We start from the raw sequence: 21,120 nt of genomic DNA, 5'->3' as shown, positions 1-21,120 counted from the left end.
GGCAGCTTAGGACAGTATTCTGTATCCAGTAAGTACTCAGTAAATACCATTAATTGGTTGATAAAGACAGATGGGAGTGAGAGCTTTTAGACGTTGAGGGGAGTTGGGATTAGAGGCACAAGTAGATGGGGTAGATTTTGAAAGCATGTGGGAGAACTTGAGGAATGTGTGGGAAGAATAAGGTAGTAGATGTAGGGGTGAGAAGGAAATTGGGGGTGGGAGGGCGAACCTTGGGGAACTCAGGTCTGATGGTTACAATTTTATCCATGAAATAGTCGATGAGGTTGTCAGGAGCAAGAGAGAAGGGAGAAGGAGCCCTGGGGATTTCAAGTGGAATTTAAAGATTTGGAATAATTGGTGGGGCAGTGGGCATGGGAGAACATAAGGGAGGTAAAGTAATGTTGCTGAGTGGAAGAAAGTGGAGAGTTGAAACAAGTAAAGGGAAATTTGAAGTGGTAGGGATCAGCTCAGCATCTGGGTTTCCACTAATAGCAGCGTGGCGCAGTGGAAAGAGCACGGGCTTTGGAGTCAGAGGTCATGGGTTCGAATCCCGGCTTGGCCACTTGTCAGCTGTGGGACTGTGAGCAAGTCACTTCACTTCTCTGTGCCTCAGTTCCCTCATCTGTAAAATGGGGATTAAGTCTGTGAGCCCCACGTGGGACAACCTGATTCCCCTGTGTCTACCCCAGCGCTTAGAACAGTGTTCTGCACATAGTAAGCGCTTAACAAATACCAATATTATTATTATTATTATTAATAGCACTTTGCAGCTTAAACCTAAGCAAAGAATAGACTGTAAGCCCGTCAAACGGCAGGGACTGTCTCTATCTGTTGCTGACCTGTTCATCCCAAGTGCTTAGTACAGTGCTCTGCACATAGTAAGCGCTCAATAAATACTATTGAATGAATGAATTGAATGAAAGAATATAGGTAGTGGATTGTGGAGGTGATGGTATTTGTTTAGCACTTATTAGGTGCCAAGCACTGTTCTAAGCACTGGGGTAGATACAGGGTAATCAGGCTGTCCCACATGGGGCTCACACTTTTCATCCCCATTTGACAGATGAGGTAATTGAGGCACAGAGAAGTGAAGTGACTTGCCCAAGGTCACACAGCAGACAGGTGGCGGAGCCAGGATTGGAACCCACATCCTCTGGCTCCCAAGCCCATGCTCTTTCCACTAAGCCTCGCTGCTTCTGCGAGACCTCTATAAGGGCAGGGCAAGAAAGTTGAGTTAGGTAGAGAGGGTGATATTGAAGTTGTTGATTGGTGATAGCTTAAAATTAATGGAGAGGGCCTGGGGTCTCAGTTGGTGGAGAGAACAGTTTTGGAGAGAGAGGGTATGTGAGTGAAGAGGTAGGTCAGAAAGGTAATAATAATAATGTTGGTATTTCTTAAGCATTTACTATGTGCAGAGCACTGTTCTAAGCGCAGGGGTAGATATAGGGTGATCAGGTTGTCCCACGTGGGGCTCACAGTTTTAATCCCCATTTTACAGATGAGGTAACTGAGGCACAGAGAGTTAAGTGACTTGTTCACAGTCACACAGCTGACATATGGTGGAGCTGGGATTCGAACCCATGACCTCTGACTCCCCGTGCAATCCCGTGCTCTTTCCACTGAGCCGCGCTGCTTCTCTAGATTGCATTTCAAAGTTGGAGAGGCTAGAAATGCCACGATAACTTGAGATCCTGAGACCCATGTCCAAAGTGGTGTGGGTGGAGCAGATTTTTCTACGGTATTTAAGTGCTTACTGTGTGCCAAGCACTATAGTAAGCACTGGGATAGATAGATGCCTCAGTTACCTCATCTGTAAAGTGGGGATTAAGACTGTGAGCCCCACGTGGGACAACCCTATTCCCCTGTGTCTACCCCAGCGCTTAGAACAGTGCTCGGCACATAGTAAGCGCTGAACAAATACCAGCATTATTATTATTATTGTTATTACAAGACAATCAGGTTGGATCCAGTCCCTGTCCCATAAGGGGCTCCTAAGAAGGCAGTAGGATCTAATCCCCATTAAAAGATGAGGAAACTGAGCCACAGAGAAATTGACTTGCCCCAGGTCACACAGCAGACCAGTGGTGGAACCAGGATTAAAACTCAGGTCCTCTGACTCTTAGGCTTGTGTTCTTTCCACTAGATCATGCTCCTTTCCTGCTTCCTAGATCTGTGGAGTTTCAAAGTGAGAGGAGGAGGGTGGTGAGTGGGTGAAGGACAGGAGGTCGGGGAAGACGAAGGAAAGGGGTGTGGGGCCGTTGGCCTCTAAACTGTGATCTGTCCACTGTTTATATATCTTGAGGTTCTGTTTCCCTTCGTAACTGCTTCCAGACATCACATTGTGTAATCCACAGCAACCTGATGATGAACTGAAGCTCTTGCTGTGTATGCATTGTTTGGTTAAATGTCAGTGATTTATACAAACATTAACTCTGCTAAATTGCAGCTGAAAAAGCAGTTTAGCTTGTGCTACCTGAAATGCTTTATCACTCAAAAATGTGTCTTTGCTAGGAGCTTTGTAAGCTCTTAATAGTTTGGCCTAGAACTTTATTGCATTCTCTTCCAAATCTAGGTAGCAAGGAAACAAGCAAATTCACCCGAATTTTGCAAACATCCTCTTACTCTACTCTTTATTTTGCTATACCTTTCTCCCTTACTCTTGACTGCGATTGTGTCGTGACATCTAATTTGGATTCCATCTCCATGATGGCAGGCTTTGGAAATCGTCAAGGAAACCTTTAAGAACTACTCCTCATTAGTGTTTTGGATAACTAACTCAGTGTAACAGTATTCACGTGTACTCTGTACAGTACACGTTCACACCTTGTAATGTTTTTCTAATGTTCTTTGGTATTTGAGTGTGAAATCCTTCCTCTAGAGGTTGTTACTAACCTCCAAGTCCAGTTTTAGGCTCTGAGCCCCCTGAGGATCAGGGACTGAGTCTTATTTAAACCTTCATTGTTCCGCTCAATAAACACCAGTGAATAAATGAAAACTGTTACTCTGTGGGCAACTGGGATTGCAGTTGAACGAGCTACAGAATCTGTTGAAGCAGCAACTGAACTGGTCCCCTAGACTGTAAGCTCATTGTGGGCAGGGAACATATCTAGTAACTCAGTTGTATTCTCCTAAGCACTTAATACTCTGCTCTGCATATAATAAGCACTCAGTAAATGTGATGAATTGACTGAGAAGCAGCATGGCCTGGAGGACAGAGCACGGGCCTGGGAGTCAGAAGGACCTGGGTTCTAATCCCGACTGTTCAGCCGAAAACCTTCACCACTAATGTTATAGCCCCAGCAGGCGTTCCTCTACTTCTAGCCATTACATCCCTCCACCGTAGTGAGACGTGGGTCAGATTTTGAGCAGGTGAGGGCAGGTATTATTTATAACACTCAGTGCAAGGGCTAAACTATGGCAATATTGCCAGGCCAGCTGGAGGTCTGAATTTTTGTGTCCCCAGATTGCTTTCATTATTCTCACATATTTAAGATTAAGTGGGAGGGAAGAAGCATAAAGGCTGTGATCCTGGCAGTCAGTGGGTTTACCAACATTACTGGAATACTTGTGGAAACACAGTTACAACGAATTGGACACATAGGAAAAATGGGTGACTGTTATTCCTAAGAGGTGGCTGAATGATAATCTTATTGGGCAACAGTGCATCAAAGGATGGCCACACCTGTCTGTACCCATGGCTGCAGTTCTCTGAGAATATTGTCATCTTGAACAAAGGCAGCGCTCTCTCTCTCTCTCTCTCTCTCTCTCTTTCTTTCTCTCCCCTCACTTGCCCCCACACCCCATTCCTTCTCCCTCTTTCACCATCTCTCCATCTCTGTCTTCCTCTTAAAATAGTTGTTTTGGTTTGCAATGAGAATCACTGTATTGGCAAGGCCATTAGATAAACTTTGTTTCTGAATTACTGTGTTTCTTGAAACTGTTCATGCAACACATTGGTCCAGATCAGCATGGCGTGGAGGATGGAGCCCCCGGTCTTGGAGTCAGAAGGTCATGAATACTAATGCTAGCTCTGCCAGTTACCTGCTGTATGGCCTTGGACAAGTCACTTCACTTCTCTGGGCTGCAGTTACCTCTGCTGCAAAATGGGGATTAAGACTGTGAGCCCCATGTGGGATAGGGATTGTGTCCAACACATTTCTATGTTTCTACCTCAGTGCTTAGCACATAGTAAACGCTTAACAAATACCAAAGTTATTATTATTATTATCCCTTCATTTTCCGGCCATTAGAGTGTCATTTGGTGCTCCTAAAAAAAAAGAAAATTATGTGTTTTGTTATAGTAGCCTAAGAGTTAATACACTTTCAAAAGTTCTGAAGTAATATTATCCTTGGCAGAATCTGCACCATCGTATATTAATTTTTAATTTAAAACTGCATTAAAATCTCATTAATTTGAAATTCAAAGCGCCAAAAAACCAACAATAGCTTTGAATTAAGAGGATTGAAATTATATCATTTTAACCACAGTAGAGTAAAGCACTTAGACAGTTCTTTCATACAAAGAACCTTTGAATGGTCCTAATTGTCAATTGAGTTAGGGGAAGGGAAGGGTGAGAGGGAAAGATGACACAAAAAAAGTTACTTTGTTTATTATTTCACCTTCTCATTGTTATCGAAAGTTTTTATTGAGCAGCTCCTGGTGGCCCTTGAGGACTTTAGCATTCTATGAAGGAAGACCAAGATAACCATACCTCCTGATTAGGTTTGAATTTTTGTAGGTTGTCCTGAAATATTAGAATACTAATAAGATATGCAGAAGTGGGTGTGCGTCGGCTAGTCAGTCGTATTTACTGAGCACTTTACTGTGTGCAGAGCACTTTCCTAAGCAATTAGGAGAGTACAATATAGCAGTCTATCAGTCACCCCCCCCGCCCACAGTAGGTTTACACTCTAGAGGACAAGCTTACCGTTTAAAGGATAAATTAGTAAGCCTACTTCATGCTGATTTCCAGATGGTCTTGCTCATCTTAATTATACAGACCTTGACTTTGTGACTGGAGTAGTTGGTATATTCTTAGTTTAGGATTTATTAGTTTGGCCGTTGCGAGGTAAGGGTTTGGAGTTCCTGCTTGGGTTGGTGTCCTTATGTTCTGGGTTTCAGCCACAAATAAATATGGCCTGTCTACTTATTTATTTTTGGCTGTTGGAATTTTGAGACTACAAAGATATTCGTAGGAGCTAATGAATTATATGTTATCTGCTTTTTGGATTAAGTTATTTTAAAAGGTAGATCATGGGAAATAGCAATTGCTTCGCGTATGTTCTGTTTTGAATAAAAAGGTAGTGGATTATCAATATTTTACTGTTTAATTTCAAACATATTAAGAAACGGTTTTTGTTCTGATCTAAACCAACTTCGAGTAAAAATAAGGGCTATCCATTTTCTTTACCCTGAAAGTTTTGCACTGTTATGTGGATTTTAAACGGGCCTTCTATTTGTTTGTCCTCTTCTGCCTCTTCCTGAGGTGTAGCAAAAAAAGAAATTATAGAGGGGGGCTGTCCATGAGAAGACCTTGCCAGTCCCTTGAGAGCTAAGAACTCTCACCAGCTCCCATGTTCCCGGCTCAAGCCACAAACGTTGCTGATGGCCTGATGCCTCAGACTCTGAGACAAGAGTCTGGGACTAAACTGGACATTAAGAGTGAGTCTGGAGAATAGATGTCAGCGAGTGGCCACTCTGAAGAACACATGAGTTAAGGGCATTGAGATGTTTCAGTCGTATTTATTCAGTGCTTACTGTGTGCAGAGCACTATACTAAGTGCTTGAAATGTACAATTCGGGCAATAGATAGAGATAATCCCTGTCCAACAGCAGGCTCACAGTCTAAGGGGGAGACAGACAGCGAAACAAAACAAGCATTTTCCTGCAGTGCTTCATTTGCAATGAAAAGGGCACCAGAGCTAATATGAGTAGCAGTTTGGTTCTACAGACACACTTCTCAAAATGGCAAGCCCGTTGGGAAGCAGCGTGGCCTAGTGGAAAGAGTACATGCCTGGAAATCAGACAACACGGGTTCTAATTCCAAGTCTGTCAATTGTTTGCTGCGTGACCTTGGGCAAGTCACTTAACTTCTCGCTGCCTCAATTACCTCATTGGTAAAATGGGGATTAAATCCTCCTCCCTCCAATTTAGACTGTGAGCCCCATGTGGGACCAGGACTTGTCCCTGATAAACTTGTATCTACCCCAGTGCTTAGAACGGTGCTTGGCACATAGTAAACAAATACCATTTAAAAAAGAAAATAAGATTTCCAGGGCTGAGTTCCAGTAGGCCCAGTAAGCCTAGTACAAATTAGCAGTGGTGAAATGAAGTCACGGATACAGGATTCCAGGTAAACACCCTCCTTACTGTACTTAGTCACCTAGGACTCTCACTCTCGCACCCGAGCTCTGTCACCACCCTGCTGAGTGACTGAGCAAATCACTTAACCACGTTGTACCTCATCTGAAAATGGGAATAATACCTGCCTTTCTACTTATCTTTCAGGGTTGTTGTGAGGGCAAAAAGAGTTTATTAATGCGAGAACACTTTGGGAATAAAAAAACAAGGTTCAACATGAAGGCAAATGACATATTCGACTTTATTTTTCTAAACTAAATTTACATAAATGCTACTCCTTTGAAGAACAAACATTTAGAAGTTTAGGAATGAAAACTTGGGTAGGAAAATAGATGGACCGAATGAAAGAACTTTCAGCCATTTCTTCTTCTCTCATTATGTAACTTTATGCTCTGATATATATTGCCTTAAACCTTTCCTAGATGCACCTTTGAAAATCAATAAGTTCTTTGATTTGAGTTTAGTGTAAAGAATCAGAGCATAACTTAAAAATGTTCAGTCCAGTATAGCTAGGTAGGCAAAGACAGTCATTTAAATAATTTATCATTGTTGAATAACAATGACATTTAACCTTAGTATCATTTGCAGAATAAGCCTTTACTTTTAAATCTTCTTCAGGATGAAATGAAATGTGTTAAAACTCTGATAAGAACACATCCCATAAGCTACATGAATAAAGAGAAAGGTTCAAAGACATCAGTAAAGTAACCAAACACTCATCAAGGCCACAGCTCATGGCTGCATGACTGCCATCAGCATATATTTTAACTATGTCCAAATAATCTTTCCTTGAGGAGATATTACATTATATATACATTTAATTTCAAACAGGGAATGGATAAGCATATTTAGAGATCCTTTAATGTTCAGTTGCTGAGATTCCAGGCCCAAAGATGTTCGGTTACTGTGCATAGTAGAGACTTTTCTCAATAATTCATTTAAACTTTGCTTTCACAAACACTGTACCCAGGACTGAGTACAGAATTATTTGCAGTAAACTGATGATATACCTTTGTTGAGAAAATCAGGAATAGATGGCTGCATAATGTAATGACTTCAGGGATTTAGAAAACCTGTATTCATGAGAATCAAGGCAATTTGTAGTGTGATTGGTGTGATAAAATTATTAAATTTTACCTGCCATTCAAGTTGAACAAAATATGTACAATTCCAGGTGCTTTGAAATGTTTTAGTTTTCCAGGATTGTTCAATGTAATTTCTTTTTAAAAAACTATTGTCTTTAAAAAGCAACAGTTAAAAAGATTTTCCCATTTTTTAACTTTAATTTTAACTTCAATTTTTGAACGACTCTTTCGGGCTGAAACTTGCTTTACTGACTTCTGTACCAAAATAATTTGTCATATTGCATATATTTTGCTAAAGATTTATGTTACGGGTAAGTAATATATTAGGTGAAGAACTTTGTTTTGGAGGTTTGAAAATCATATCAATACCAATAGAAGTTCAATGATTTTAGGTTATTTTATCAAAATACTTTTTTTTTCTGAATGTATGTGGTTTGATTTTTCAGGGGGAAGAGTTGAAAGAGTAGTTTTACCCCATGAGCTCCTTTAATATGCTGTTAATTCTCATTGATTTCTGAGAAAACTAAAATTGACTTCCCCACTGACTAAAGGCAAGTAGCAAGCTGTTCATACCAGTTTTAATGAGAATCTTATGGACTCCTCCTCCTTCCCTGCTTCCTCATGCACAAAATCAAATATCTGCAAAACCACCAGAGACCGACTGTTCTTACCTAGGAGAAAATTCCAAATGAGTGAGTTGGACTTTTTGAGTACAAGGTTATTGAAAAACGTTTAACGGTTTGGAGTGAGGCCCAGGATTACCTAATGAAAACTTTTACAGTGGCTTTCCCCAAAACCACAAGAGAGCGAGAGGGTGAGGTTTAAAGAGTAAAGTGGGAGAGGGGGTAGCAAGGCGAGACATGGCTTTCAGAGCTTCTTCTATCTTCCAATCATCCAGCCAGCTGGGAAGTCTTGGAGCGAGGTAATGGCAAGGTCAGAGCTTACTGTGTGCAGAGTACATTATAACAAAAAACAGACCCATCCCCTGTCCATAATGGGCTTACAGTTTAGAGGGGGACACACAGTAAGGTAAATAAAATTACAAATATGTACATAAGTGCTGCGGGGCTGGGAGGGAGATGAGTAAAGAGAACAAGTCAAGGCATCACAGAAGGGAGTGGGAGAAGAGGAAAGGAAGATTCAGTCAGGGAAGGCCACTTGGAGGGAGAGGTGCCTTTAATAAGGCTTTGAAGGTGGGGAGAGTAATTCTCTGGATATGAAGAGGGAGGGCGTTCGAGCCCGGAGGCAGGTTGTGTAGTAATAACAAGTACTAGTAATTAACAAATACTATTATTATTATGTCATGGGTTCGAATCCCGGCTCCGCCACTTGTCAGCTGTGTGACTGTGGGCAAGTCACTTAACTTCTCAGTGCCTCAGTTACCTCATCTGTAAAATGGGGATGAAGACTGTGAGCCCCACGTGGGACAACCTGATTCCCTTGTGTCTACCCCAGCGCTTAGAACAGTGCTCTGCACATAGTAAGCGCTTAACAAATACCAACATTATTAAATAGGTGATTTATGCTGTGGTGGGTAAGATAGACTGGAGAGGGGAGAGGGAGATACCAGCAATCCAGTTGGGAAGTGATTAGGGTTTTGAGAGAGAGGAATGGGTAGTTCCAGAAATATTAAAAGGAAAAACTAGCCAGAATTTTTGTCTCCAGAACCTTTTGAATATATGATTTTTGGTTCCACAACTGCTTATTGCACCTCGCTATAGAATAGTTTCCCAAACTTAATTTCTGATTAGGGATGTTTCATTTGAATTTGCATTTGCAACATTTCCTCACCCTCCAGGGAAGCCAAAAGGATTGAAGACTCGCTCCTCTGGGATTTTCCCACTCTGGAGGTTGAAAAGCTGAATAACTGATGGAAAACATGGGAGTTCTAATCCTGTTCTCCCAACTCAGTCGATAGAGCTGCTCTATAAGGTTAGAGCTGAGGGATCTTCCTGAGACCAATTAGGAGAGGGGAAATTCCTAAGGGATGGGAGAAGTAGATAATTACCCCAGCTTTGAAGAGGAGGAGTACAGGATCTTAGGGACAAGGAGCATAAAACCGTATTTCTCTAGAAACACATCTCTAATCATTGTAATTTAGGTCTGTGAGGAAATAAGATTCAATATGTGAAATTTCATTTTATAGACAATTTTTCATAACTTTCTGTTCTGAATGTTGAGAGACTTCTGAAATAGATTAGCATGATTTCCAACCAGAGGGCAACAAAGATTGAATTTCTGGAATCAACAGATGTATGAACTGAACTCTCCACCTATCAAATGGTTATTCAAAGAGAGAACTCGTGATTCTTCATTGAAATTTAAAAGCTAAAACTTTCCTTTAATAGCTAATTCTTAAGCTAGGATATAAAAGTGTTTGAATTTTATACAAAAGAAGAGACTTGGAAAGGAAGATTAGTGGTTTTAGCCAAAAGGTTAGTAGCCCAGGAAAATTTAGCTGTCTCAAAACTGGAGCTTAGTAATAACAGGTCCTGCTCAGGCTGATTGTTCCATTCACGCTGAGATTTCTAATCCGCCTTTCTGGGACTCCAACCTGATTGATGGCACTGATTGTGATGGCTTAATAAATTTCATTGTCACTTTCCCAGAACATTTGGGTTTTTTATGCTTCACGCCCCTTCTTCTTGTTTATGGTACAATTGATTTCTGCAATAAATGAAGGTTGATTATCTTTTCATTTTTCATTATTTTAGAACCTCTAGGAGAGGATGGGTAACTGGATAGTTTTAAACCCCCCTCTCTCCTAAGACTATTTCTGTTGTAGATCGCTTTTTCCTCCATGTTCTGAAAATTTTGCATTTAACTCCACTTCTGTGGAGCGGGAAAAATCCTTCACCACATGTCTGGATCTTAAGGGTCAGAAGAGAAGTCATAGTGGGGGCGGAGAAGATGGTGGAGGTGAGGGAATTTGAACTGGGTTTGGGTGCAAGTACAGACGTATATACATAGAAAGGTGTGAAGGGACAGGAATTCAGGAAATTAAACAAAAAGAAACCACTGTTGGTAGTAGGAAGTGGCTGACTAGAGCTCTGAAGAAAAAAAATCAAGGTAAGGCAGTATTCTGGAGTACTGCAGTCTTGTTCTGTGCAAGTCTTTTTATGGCTTTTTAGGGGTTGCTGATTTTAATATCTTTTGGAACTCTCTAGACTTTTGTATATAATGTAGATAGTATTTTTGTATACTACTCTATTATCTGGATAATGCCCAGATGTGATCATTCCTGACACATAAGATTTTATTATATGCTAAATATGCAATAGATATAACTTGATACATCCTCTGTGCATTGTGTAGGTATAGTTATATGGCCTGTGTTCACATTCTGTCTATGATTCTTAAATACCAGTTTATGGTAAAAATAAATTATAGCTCCCTTTAGAAGTAGAAAGGACCTCGAGAGGTCATACTGTCCACTTTGTGGAACTCTACCTGCCTTTTAAAGGCGTCGAGGTCCAGGGGTTCTCTAATATACCTGCGCAAGCCATTCCCCGTGTAGAAAACTCTTACCATCAGGAAGATATTCCAGATGTATGCACTGTTGAACTTATTGTTTCTCTTAGGCCCATTTCCTCTTGTTTTATCCTCCGTGGAGACAGAGAACAGTTGGTTGCTATCCTTTGAGTAATAACTGTGCATATGTTATACCTATTCGTGCCTGGTGATCTATCTGCAGTTTTGTTTTCCAGCCAAAATTTTCACAAATGTGGGACCTTTGTTTTCATAGTGAATAAGCAAAATTGTACCAAAAAGCCTGAGAGTAAATCTTCACTCTTTGTAAGTAGGTCAAAAGGAGACTTTCAATGCACTGTTAGTCAGTTTTCTCTTTTCCAGGCTATTATAATATCAATTTCTTTCATTTTTCCTCCAGTGTCTTCTCCACTTCTTTCCTCACCTTTTATTTTTTTAATGACATTTGTTAGGTGCATACTATATGCCAGTCACTGTTCTAAGTGCTGGGGTAGATAAAAGGTGGTTAGGTTAGACACAGTCCATGTCCCTCTCGGGGCTCACAGTCTTAATCCCTATTCTACAGATGCAGTAAAAGAGGCACAGAGAAGTGAAGGGATCTGCCCAATGTCACAGAAGACAAGTGGCAGTGACGGGATTAGAAACCAGGTCTTTCTGACTCCCAGGTCTGTTCTGTATCCACTCAGTCAAGCTACTTCTGAAGAGCTTAATAGCTCTGTTCTGATTTTCTTGAAGTTTACTGGTCTTTCAAATTGTGGATTGCAAAACTCTGGTACTTAACCACTGTTGAATAAACTTGGATGTTTGCCTCATGGTTTTTACATGCTATTCTTCTCTTTTTGCATTCCAGAATTGTGCATTCCAGCACCGTTTGATCAAGATCACTACATTTTTCCTTATCTTTTTTAGTCATTTTGGCACATAGCTGGCCAGTCCTCATCTTGCTCTGAGGCAAATTGTTTTTATTCCCTAAGCATAAGATCCAACTCTTATCCCCCTCATTTTTGTTGATTTCTGATAACTTCTCCAAGGTACTAGAATCACTTTGAATCCTAAGTCTATTCCTTTCCACGGCGGTGTGAGTGGGAGGCTTAGTGAATATACTTCCTAGCTCATCATCCAGATCAAAGTGTTCAGTAATATTAGGCTCAGAATTGACCTCTTCCAGATCACCCCTCTCTAACACCTCTCTCCTCACGGAATGACCTCTCCCTTCCCATCCCCACAGCACTGTACCCGTCCGCTCAACTGTATATATTTTCATTACCCTATTTATTTTGTTAATGAATTGTACATCGCCCTGATTCTATTTAGTTGCCATTGTTTTTATGAGATGTTCTTCCCCTTGACGCTGTTTAGTGCCATTGTTCTTGTCTGTCCGTCTCCCCCGATTAGACTGTAAGCCCGTCAAACGGCAGGGACTGTCTCTATCTGTTGCCGACTTGTTCATCCCAAGCGCTTAGTACAGTGCTCTGCACATAGTAAGCGCTCAATAAATACTATTGAATGAATGAATGAATGAACCTGTTGAAACAACCATAAGACACCCTGAAATAAGTGCATGCTTTTGGAGACTTTTTTCTGCTTCTTTATAATTTATGGAGACATTTACTTATTAATTTAAAATCCAAGTACCTTTCAACTCCTTTGAACTTCCTCTTTAAAATATATTTTTTATCAGCCCTGCCCATACCACACACTTTATTCCTCTAATGTCAATGTGATCACAGAATCATGATCTTGTCTGTTTCATCACTGACCCCTACCCAGCCCTCCCTCTGGCCTAGAACTCCTTCCCCTGTCATATCCAAGAGACCACCACTCTCCCCATTTTCAAAACCCTACTAGAATCATATCTCCTCTAAGAGACCTTCCCTAACTAAGCTCTCATTTCCCCATCCTATTCGTCCTCCCTTCTGCACTGTGTTTGCACTTGTGTTACACCTTAATCACTTCGATACTCACCCAAGCCCCACAGCACTTATGTACGTATCCTTATAATCTACCATTTTCCCTATCTGTAATTTATTTTAATGACTGTCTCCCCTTCTAGGCAGTTAGATCCCTATGGGCAGGGAAAGTGTCTACCAATTCTTTTGTAATGTAGTCTCCCAAATGCTTAGTACAATGTTCTGCACACAGTAAGTGCTCAATAAGTACCACTGATTGAGTGATGGTCCGTCTCATTAGTCACTGGAAGTATAAGAAATGGCTTCCATTCTTATGAGGTAAAATATAGTACAATTGGCTGGAGATTAATAAGATTAGACCTGAATAAATCCTAAATATCTAAGCCTTCCTCACTGTAGCATACTGTTCCTGTGTTCGTTTGGTGAAAATGAATGTTTCCAGAATGCCAATTTTATATAAGACTGAAAAAGCTCCTTGAGGTTAGAGTTCATGTTCATGATTGAATGATGGAAGAATACCTAATTTGGAACCCCACTAATCAGGAATTAGTAATAACTATTCTGCTTCTCTTTTTGCCCTCTCTGCTAATCAATATTAGGTGAGGGTGAGAGAAACCAGACTCTATAGATAGTTTAGGCAAATTTAAAGAGACGTTTGGAGAGAGTCTGATCAGGGTGGACACTGGGCAGTCTAAATGGTTTGTATACATACAGAGACATACAGGGAAACACCCCCCCTTCAAAACGTTAGTAAAGCTGCATTTCAGTGCATATTCTGTATCAAGAACTGCTCTAAAAACTGGGGTGGTCGTGAATTAACCAAGTCGAACACAGTCCCTCTCCCACATGAAACTCACGTTCTTAGTAGGAGGGAGGACATGTAGTGAATCCCCATTTTACAGATGAGAAGATTGAGGTACAGAGCAGTTAAGTGATTTGCCTAAAGACACACAGCAGGCAAATGGCAGAGCCAGCTGTAAAACTGAGGTTCTCTGCATCTCAGGCCCATGCCCTTTCCAATAGGCTACACTGTTCCTATAAGAAGTTCTTCTTCTTGAATGATTCATTAATCCAGATTGAACTCATTATTGAAAGGAAGGTTCATTTTGGGATTGTTGTTTCTGCACAAGACAATCATAATGTTAAGAATCATTCTGACAGAGGGGATTGTGCGAAGTAGCCAGGGTTTAAAGTTTCTCTTAGTTCCTTGAGGTCATGGATCATGTCTACCAACTCTATTGTACTGTACCCTCCCAAGCATTTAGTACAGTGCTCTGTACACAGTAAGCACTCAATGAATACCATTATTTGATTGGAGTCAGATTTTATCAGCACTGGCTTCCAGCTTTCTGGAAGAATCCTGACATCAGCATTTATTAGCGATTGACAGGTTGGATTTCAGGCTTTTTACCTCTCCAGTCAAGAGTTGCTTCACCTCCAAAGATCAGTTGTCATTCAGGCCAATCCAAAGCCATACCTGTGAATGTCGCATCTCCAGAGGTTAGTTGTTAATTGGGAGGACTCCCAAATCACCCTGGAGGAGCAACGGAAAAAATCCCATGGGAAAAAGACCCCAGATTCATCTGCTTAAAATCTAATATTTTGGAGTTCTACTGTGTTGAATAGCAACCAAATGTATTGATATCAAGATCCATCCAGTTGTTACCGTCCAAAGTGTAAGGCAGAAGCTAGGCTGTTGGAATCTGTGAATTGTGTAAAAAAAAAATTTTCAGCCTGCCATAAGGTTGGCCTCATGCAGACATGGCCATGTGAACTCAGCATGGAAGGAGCTACTTGTCACCAATCAGCCTTTTCCGCCACATTCCGACTCACAAAAACCTCACATTGTCAGCACTATAAGGCTACCTTCAATTATAAGGGCAACAGTCAGATTGTGTAAGAAAAGATGTGAATAACATTAAAAAATCATCTGTTTGTGGAATCCCCAGGGGAGATTCTCAGGGTATCTGTACAGTATATAAAGAGTATATACATTCCTTTAGGGTAAAAAATGTTCCTATTCAGAAACCTGGAATCAATTTACAGAAATATTTAAATGAATCTTAGACAATATGGAAATCCTTTGAAAGACACATTCATTTTGCTAAATGAAAGATGGACAAGCGGTCCGTGTCTCCATTTGCTTTGAGATCTGTTCAGGAGAGATAAACTTGCTGGCCCTAATTACTTTTTCAGGCTTTCTTTTTAAATAAATGGCAAGTTTTATGAATGAACTTGGTGCTCGGGAACTTCAACACCTACTGATCTAAGAACTGGGAATTTCTTGAGAGGGAATCAGACAAACTTTAGTCTAGCCAAAGGCTTTCGAGAGTAGGAATTGTCCATTCTGTAAAATTGCATGGAGGGGCCATGTTGTACCTGGTGGTAACTAGGATTTAACTGCTAAGCTCCTTTAACTTCATATCTGACTGGGCTTTGACTACAATAACCCTAATTGAAATCTGCATGCTCCTGGAAAGTTCAATGTGTTAATTAGAACTCACCTTCTTCAAGAGGCCTTCCCAGACTGAGCTCCCCCTTTTCCCTCTGCTCCCCCTCTCCCCCCCCCACCCTCCCCTCAGCTAAGCCCTCTTTTCCTCCCCTTTCCCTCTGCTCCTCCCCCTCACCCTTCCCCTCCCCTCAGCACTGTACTCATCCGCTCAACTGTGTATATTTTCATTACCCATTTATTTTGTTAATAAGATGTACATCACCTTGATTCTATTTATTGCTATTGTTTTTGTCTATCTCCCCCCGATTAGACTGTAAGCCCGTCAAAGGGCAAGGACTGTCTCTATATGTTTCCGATTTGTACGTTCCAAGCACTTAGTACAGTGCTCTGCACATAGTAAGCACTCAGTAAATACGAATGAATGAATGAATGAGACTATTTAACTTCAGTCGTCTCTGTTTTGATGAGAAAAAACAATCAACTATATCGAAGCTATTTCCATTCTTGAAATTTGTGACATTTTATCCTTTGTTGCATTTCAGATGATGTGGCACCATATTTCAAGACAGAACCTGGCCTGCCCCAAATTCACCTGGAAGGAAATCGTCTTGTCCTTACCTGTCTCGCAGAAGGGAGCTGGCCACTGGAATTCAAGTGGTTGCACAATGACAGTGAAATCACCAGCTACTCGAGCGAATATAAGTAATGCACTGTTTAAGTAATTGTTCCCCTATTGTGTTTGGAATTTTTGGGGTTCTAATCATAATAGGTTTAAAAAAGGCTCAGGGACTCTGGGCAGGATCCACTCACTCATGCTCAGTAAGATGGATTGGTGCAGTATGGGTCTTGTTGTGTTAGTGGTAGGAATGCTGTTCGAGCGTAGTGATCACCCTCCTGCGAAAATCTGGCTCCATCTCTAAAATAGCTTTGAATGATATTGTGACTGCTCCAGTCATTATGGGAAAGAGCCTTGGCCTGGGAGTCAGAGGACCTGGGTTCTAATCCTGGCTCCGCTAACTGCTTTCTGTGCGACCTCTTAACTTCTCTGTGCCTCAGTTCTCTTGTTCTCCCTTTTAGACTCTAAACCTCATGAGGCACAGGGATTGTGTCCAACCTAATTAACTTGTAACTGTTCCAGTATTTATAATAGTGTTTGACACATAGTAAGTGCTTAACAAATACATAAAAAAGCATACCTGGTCAGTGAGCTGCTTTAGAATCCTAGATTGTTAGTAATCAAATAGATTTTTCAGTCAGTCAGTCATATCTATTAAGTGATTGCTGTGTACAGAACAGTGTACTAAGCATTTGGGGGAGTAGAATACAACAATAAAAAGACATATTCCCTGCCCACAATGAGCTCACAGTCTAGATGGGGGGAGACAAACATTAATATAAGTGAATAACAGGTATGCACATAACTGCTGTGGGTCTGGGAGGGAGGATGAACGTCGGGAGCAAGTCAGGGCGATGGAGAAGGCAGTGGGAGAATAAGAAAAGGGGGTTTAGTCAGAGAAGGTCTCTTGGAGGAGATGTGCCTTTGATAAGGCTTTGAAGTGGGGGAGATTAATTGTCTGTTGGGTATGAAGAAGGAGGGCATGCCAGACCAGACGTGGGCTAGGAGTCGGCGGTGAGACAGGCATGACCGAGGCACAGTGAAAAGGTTAACGCTAGAGAAGTGAAGTGTGCGGGCGGGGTTGTAGAGGGAGAGAAGAGAGATGAGGTAGGAAGGGGCAAGGTGATTGAGTGCTTTAAAGCCAAAGCTGAGGAGTTTCTGTTGTTCTCATCAGTTTGTTTCAATGCTTAGACTGATAAGGGAAAGAGGAGAGGAATATCGGGAAAACATCTGAAGCCAATCTGAAATTGAATATAAAGAAAAAGAGCAGTGGCTTCAGGGAGCATCTAAACTATGCTGATATTATTTACCCCAGGGACTCCCTATCTCCTCCCTCCTTGGATGTCTGTCTTTTTACTAGACTCTCTGTTTGTTTACCTGTCTGCTTGTGTTGGGCTTAAGTGCTCATCAAATTGCCTGGAAGCTATGAGGTTTGGGCAAGTTTTTATTTACTATTTTGTATATATATATTTTTCAGTTGTACGTTCGATTCTTCCTCTGATTACTCTATTTGTAAATATTTTCACTTCAGTCTCCCTGTTGGCCTACGTGCCAGTAGGGCAGACATGCAAACTAGACCCACATTCAGCGGAAGAGGGGAGGAGAAATTTTAGAAGATAGCTTTACCTGGAGCACAGCCAGCCACATATGAGAATTAGGGAAGGAGCCTGCCAGCCATTTTGGAACAGCAGATCTGGGTCAAGATTCTGCATGGACAGGTTGCACGAGAAAGATCGCGGAGGTCCAGAGGTCAGAATCCTGGAGGACGTGGCTCCTAACCCAGATGAGGGGAAACGGTTATGGAGTTTGGCAGCAGATCTGCCCTGGCTCCTAAAGATCCTCAGAGAAGGATTCGGAGGGGTTGAAATTGATATCTAGGATACCCCAAGAAAATAGAGGTGAGGACCAGAAGAATTGTGCACCAGGATACCTGTAGGAAAATAGGAAGCAGGAAAATTGTTGGTGGAAAAGTGAAAGTTGTTACGGGTATTGGATTTTGGCTCTGTTAATTAATGTGTGAATAAACTTGCAAAACCCCTATTAAAAACCCAGTTGGAGTTCTAAACTTTATGCCTGCCTGTGGCATGGGCTCAGATACTTCCTGGGACCTGGGAGATGGATTTATGGAAAGAGCCCGGGCTTCAGAGTCAGAGGTCATGGGTTCGACTCCCGGCTCTGCCACTTGTCAGCTGTGTGACTGTGGGCAAGTCACTTCACTTCTCTGTGCCTCAGTGACCTCATCTGTAAAATGGGGATTAACTGTGAGCCTCACGTGGGACGACCTGATTACCCTGTATCTCCCCCGGCGCTTAGAACAGTGCTCTGCACATAGTAAGCACTTAACAAATACCAACATTATTATTATTTTCCTGGGAAGCTGATGGGGGGGGGGATACTTTTTCCCCGCCACTTCATGCAGCCAACCTTGGGAGACAGAGAGGGGCTGGTTAAGCTCTGAATAACCCCCTTACCTTCAGAAGGGCATCGGTTGAAAGACAAGGAGGCTTGGAAATGGCCAAAAGGGACACGTGGGTAGGGTTTGTTAGGTAGAGAGTCCCAAACCTGTCTATCCCTAGAAGGGATGAACTGGAGGGATTTAGGAGCCAGTAAGCACCATCAGGATTTCAGAACCTCCTAAGTGACGTTAGGGACTATTTCAATAGGGATTCAGGGCTGCAGGGCCCTGACACGTCACAGCTTCTTGTGGACGTGGAATGTGTCAACTGCTTGTTTGTACTTCCCAAGCACTTAGTACCGGGCATTGCATCAAGAGGGTACTCAAGAAATGCTATCGCTAATAATAATACTCGTTAAGCACTAACTATTTGCCAAGCATCGTTCCAAGCACAGTGATGTCTTGTCTTATGCCGTCGACTTGTTTCCGACGCATAGCGACACCATGGACACATCCCTCCCAGAACGCCCCACCTCCTCTGCTATCGTTCTGGTAGTGTATCCATAGAGTTCTCCTGGTGAAAATTCAGAAGTGGTTTACCGTTGCTTCCTTCTGCGCAGTAAAATTGAGACTCTGCTCTCAACTCTCTCCCCTGCCGCTGCTACCCAGTGCAGGGGAGTCTTGACTTGTAACAGGTTGCCTTCCACTTCTTAGCCACTGGCCAAGCTAGGAATGGAATGGGTATGCCTCCGCTTGACTTTCCCTCCCATAGTCGAGACCGATAGACTACTGGAAACTCTCCAGGTGCGACCCTGACAGGGTAAGCGCCGTGGTAGATGCAAGTTAATCAGGTTAGACTCAGTCCCTCTCCCACCTAGGGCTCACAGTCTCGATTCCCATTTTACAGATGTGGTAACTGAGACACAAAGAATGGAAGTGATTTACCCAAGGTCACACGGCAGACATGTGGCAGAGCCGGGATTAGAACCCATTCTACTAAACTTGCTGTTATTAATGTCAGGAGCGCTAGGCCATGTTGTATGGCCCTGTATCTCCAGCATAATCAATCAGTGGTATTTATTTATGCTTTTGATGCCTGTCTACTTGTTTTGTTTTGTTATCTGTCTCCCCATTCTAGATTGTGGGCCCATTGTTGGGTAGAGATTGTCTCTATCTGTTGCCAAATTTACTTTCCAAGTGCTAAGCGCTCAATAAATACGACAGAATGAATGAATTAGTGTTTACTGTGTGTAGAGAACTGTACTAAGCACTTGGGAGAGTACAATACAGCAGAGATGATAGACATGTTCCCCACTCACAAGGAGCTTACAGTCTAGAGAGAGAGAATAGCTGGGGAAACAATATCCGATCCTCGTGAAAGCCCCAAAGGGATGCCTCCACTGTCCCTTCTTTCATTCAGTCGTGTTTACTGAGCACTTACTGTGTGTAGAGCACTGCAGGGACAGTCTTTGTTTCCACGTATATTTTCCCGTTTCCCCTCACAAAATGACTCCAGTAGAAGCCATTGTATTTTGAACAACTTAAAGGTGGGTGTACCAAAACAGAGAGTTTCGGAATGACCGGTCAAACATAAAGTTCATCATGGGGAAGGCCAGGACTCCAATTTGCCATTCAGAACACATCACATCAAGTTGTTTATTTTTTGTGTGTGAGAGAATGTAGGCTGATAATGTGTTGATATTATGACTATTAATGTTGTTGAATAGAGAGCTGCTATGCAAAACTGAAAATTAAACTCAAAACCTCTTTCTATTCAGTGATATACTTTGCATTCATTCCTTCTGTTCAGAAGGTTAAAATGATGTTTGTTAGTAAAATAAAACAATTTCAGCCAAGGTAATGTCTTTGAGCTCTTTCCCTGTTTAAAGCTGTGGCGGCTGACATTTTTGAAAAATGTTGCAGAAATTGAATCCATATACCTTGAGTCAATTTGATAATATGATAAAAAATAAGCCTACATTAGTTCCTTTGAAACCAAATAGCAATAATAGGCAGGCAATACATATCAAAAGGAAATGAGATACTGAGGAAAAAAAATGCCATTTTTGTTTTGAAATACTAAATAGATTCTGGTATATTTCTAAATAGTATACACAATGTTTCGGTTATGTCCATTTTTTAGGTACCAATGGATATACAGGCAATTTGACAGATTTTCAAGGATTAACTCTAATTTGCATGAATATTTTCAGATATTTTTATGCCTGTTCTTTCAATTAACATTTTTAAAAGCTCATTTTATAATTTATCACAAGAGTCTAGTTCCTTTCTATTTTTGCCTCTCCCCAAGTTATATATTGAATTAATTTTAATGCAAGACTTCTTTTGGCCACAGAGCCCAAGAATTAGAATAATTAAATCCTGATACCTTTATTGTGTAGCTCTGAAGATTTTATTTTAATGGTATTTGCTAAATGCTCATTATATGCCAGAGACTGTACTAAGTGCTAGGGTAGATACAAGCTTATTAGGTTGGGCCCCGTCCCTGTCCCACATGAGGCTCCCCATTTTATTGATGAGGTAACTGAGGCACAGAGAAATTAAGTGCTTGAGCCAGAATGGTGGCTGCTTGGTTGGAGCAGAAAGGGGCAGATTCTGGAAGAATTGGCCAGATTTAGCAGTCGATTTGAACGTAATTTGAAAGATAGTGGAGTGAAGGATGAAACTAAGAATGCAGAGTTTTGTCAAGAAGGTTGGTGGTGCTATAGAAACAAAGATGGAATATTTAGAAGGGGAGGGGTTAGGAAAGAAAATGAGAAGTTCAGCTTTAGATTTAAGATTATTTATACGC

General features: G+C 41.5%; 1 protein-coding gene across 2 annotated transcripts in view; it reads left to right on the top strand.

Moving 5' to 3' along the window:
* The window catches only part of SDK1 (sidekick cell adhesion molecule 1), a 739,495-nt gene that overhangs the window by 228,080 nt on the left and 490,295 nt on the right, over positions 1 to 21,120 (top strand). For both annotated transcript variants that reach the window (XM_029057499.2, XM_029057498.2), the window contains exon 2: positions 15,840 to 15,999. In XM_029057499.2, the coding sequence (XP_028913332.1) occupies positions 15,840 to 15,999 (160 nt within the window). The remainder of the gene's footprint in view (positions 1 to 15,839; positions 16,000 to 21,120) is intronic.

This window comes from Ornithorhynchus anatinus, chromosome 2, assembly GCF_004115215.2.
Source record: "Ornithorhynchus anatinus isolate Pmale09 chromosome 2, mOrnAna1.pri.v4, whole genome shotgun sequence".
In the NCBI taxonomy this organism is placed as follows: domain Eukaryota; kingdom Metazoa; phylum Chordata; class Mammalia; order Monotremata; family Ornithorhynchidae; genus Ornithorhynchus; species Ornithorhynchus anatinus.
The sequence above is the reverse complement of the archived record's forward strand: the minus strand, read 5'-3'. Positions and strand labels throughout refer to the sequence as shown.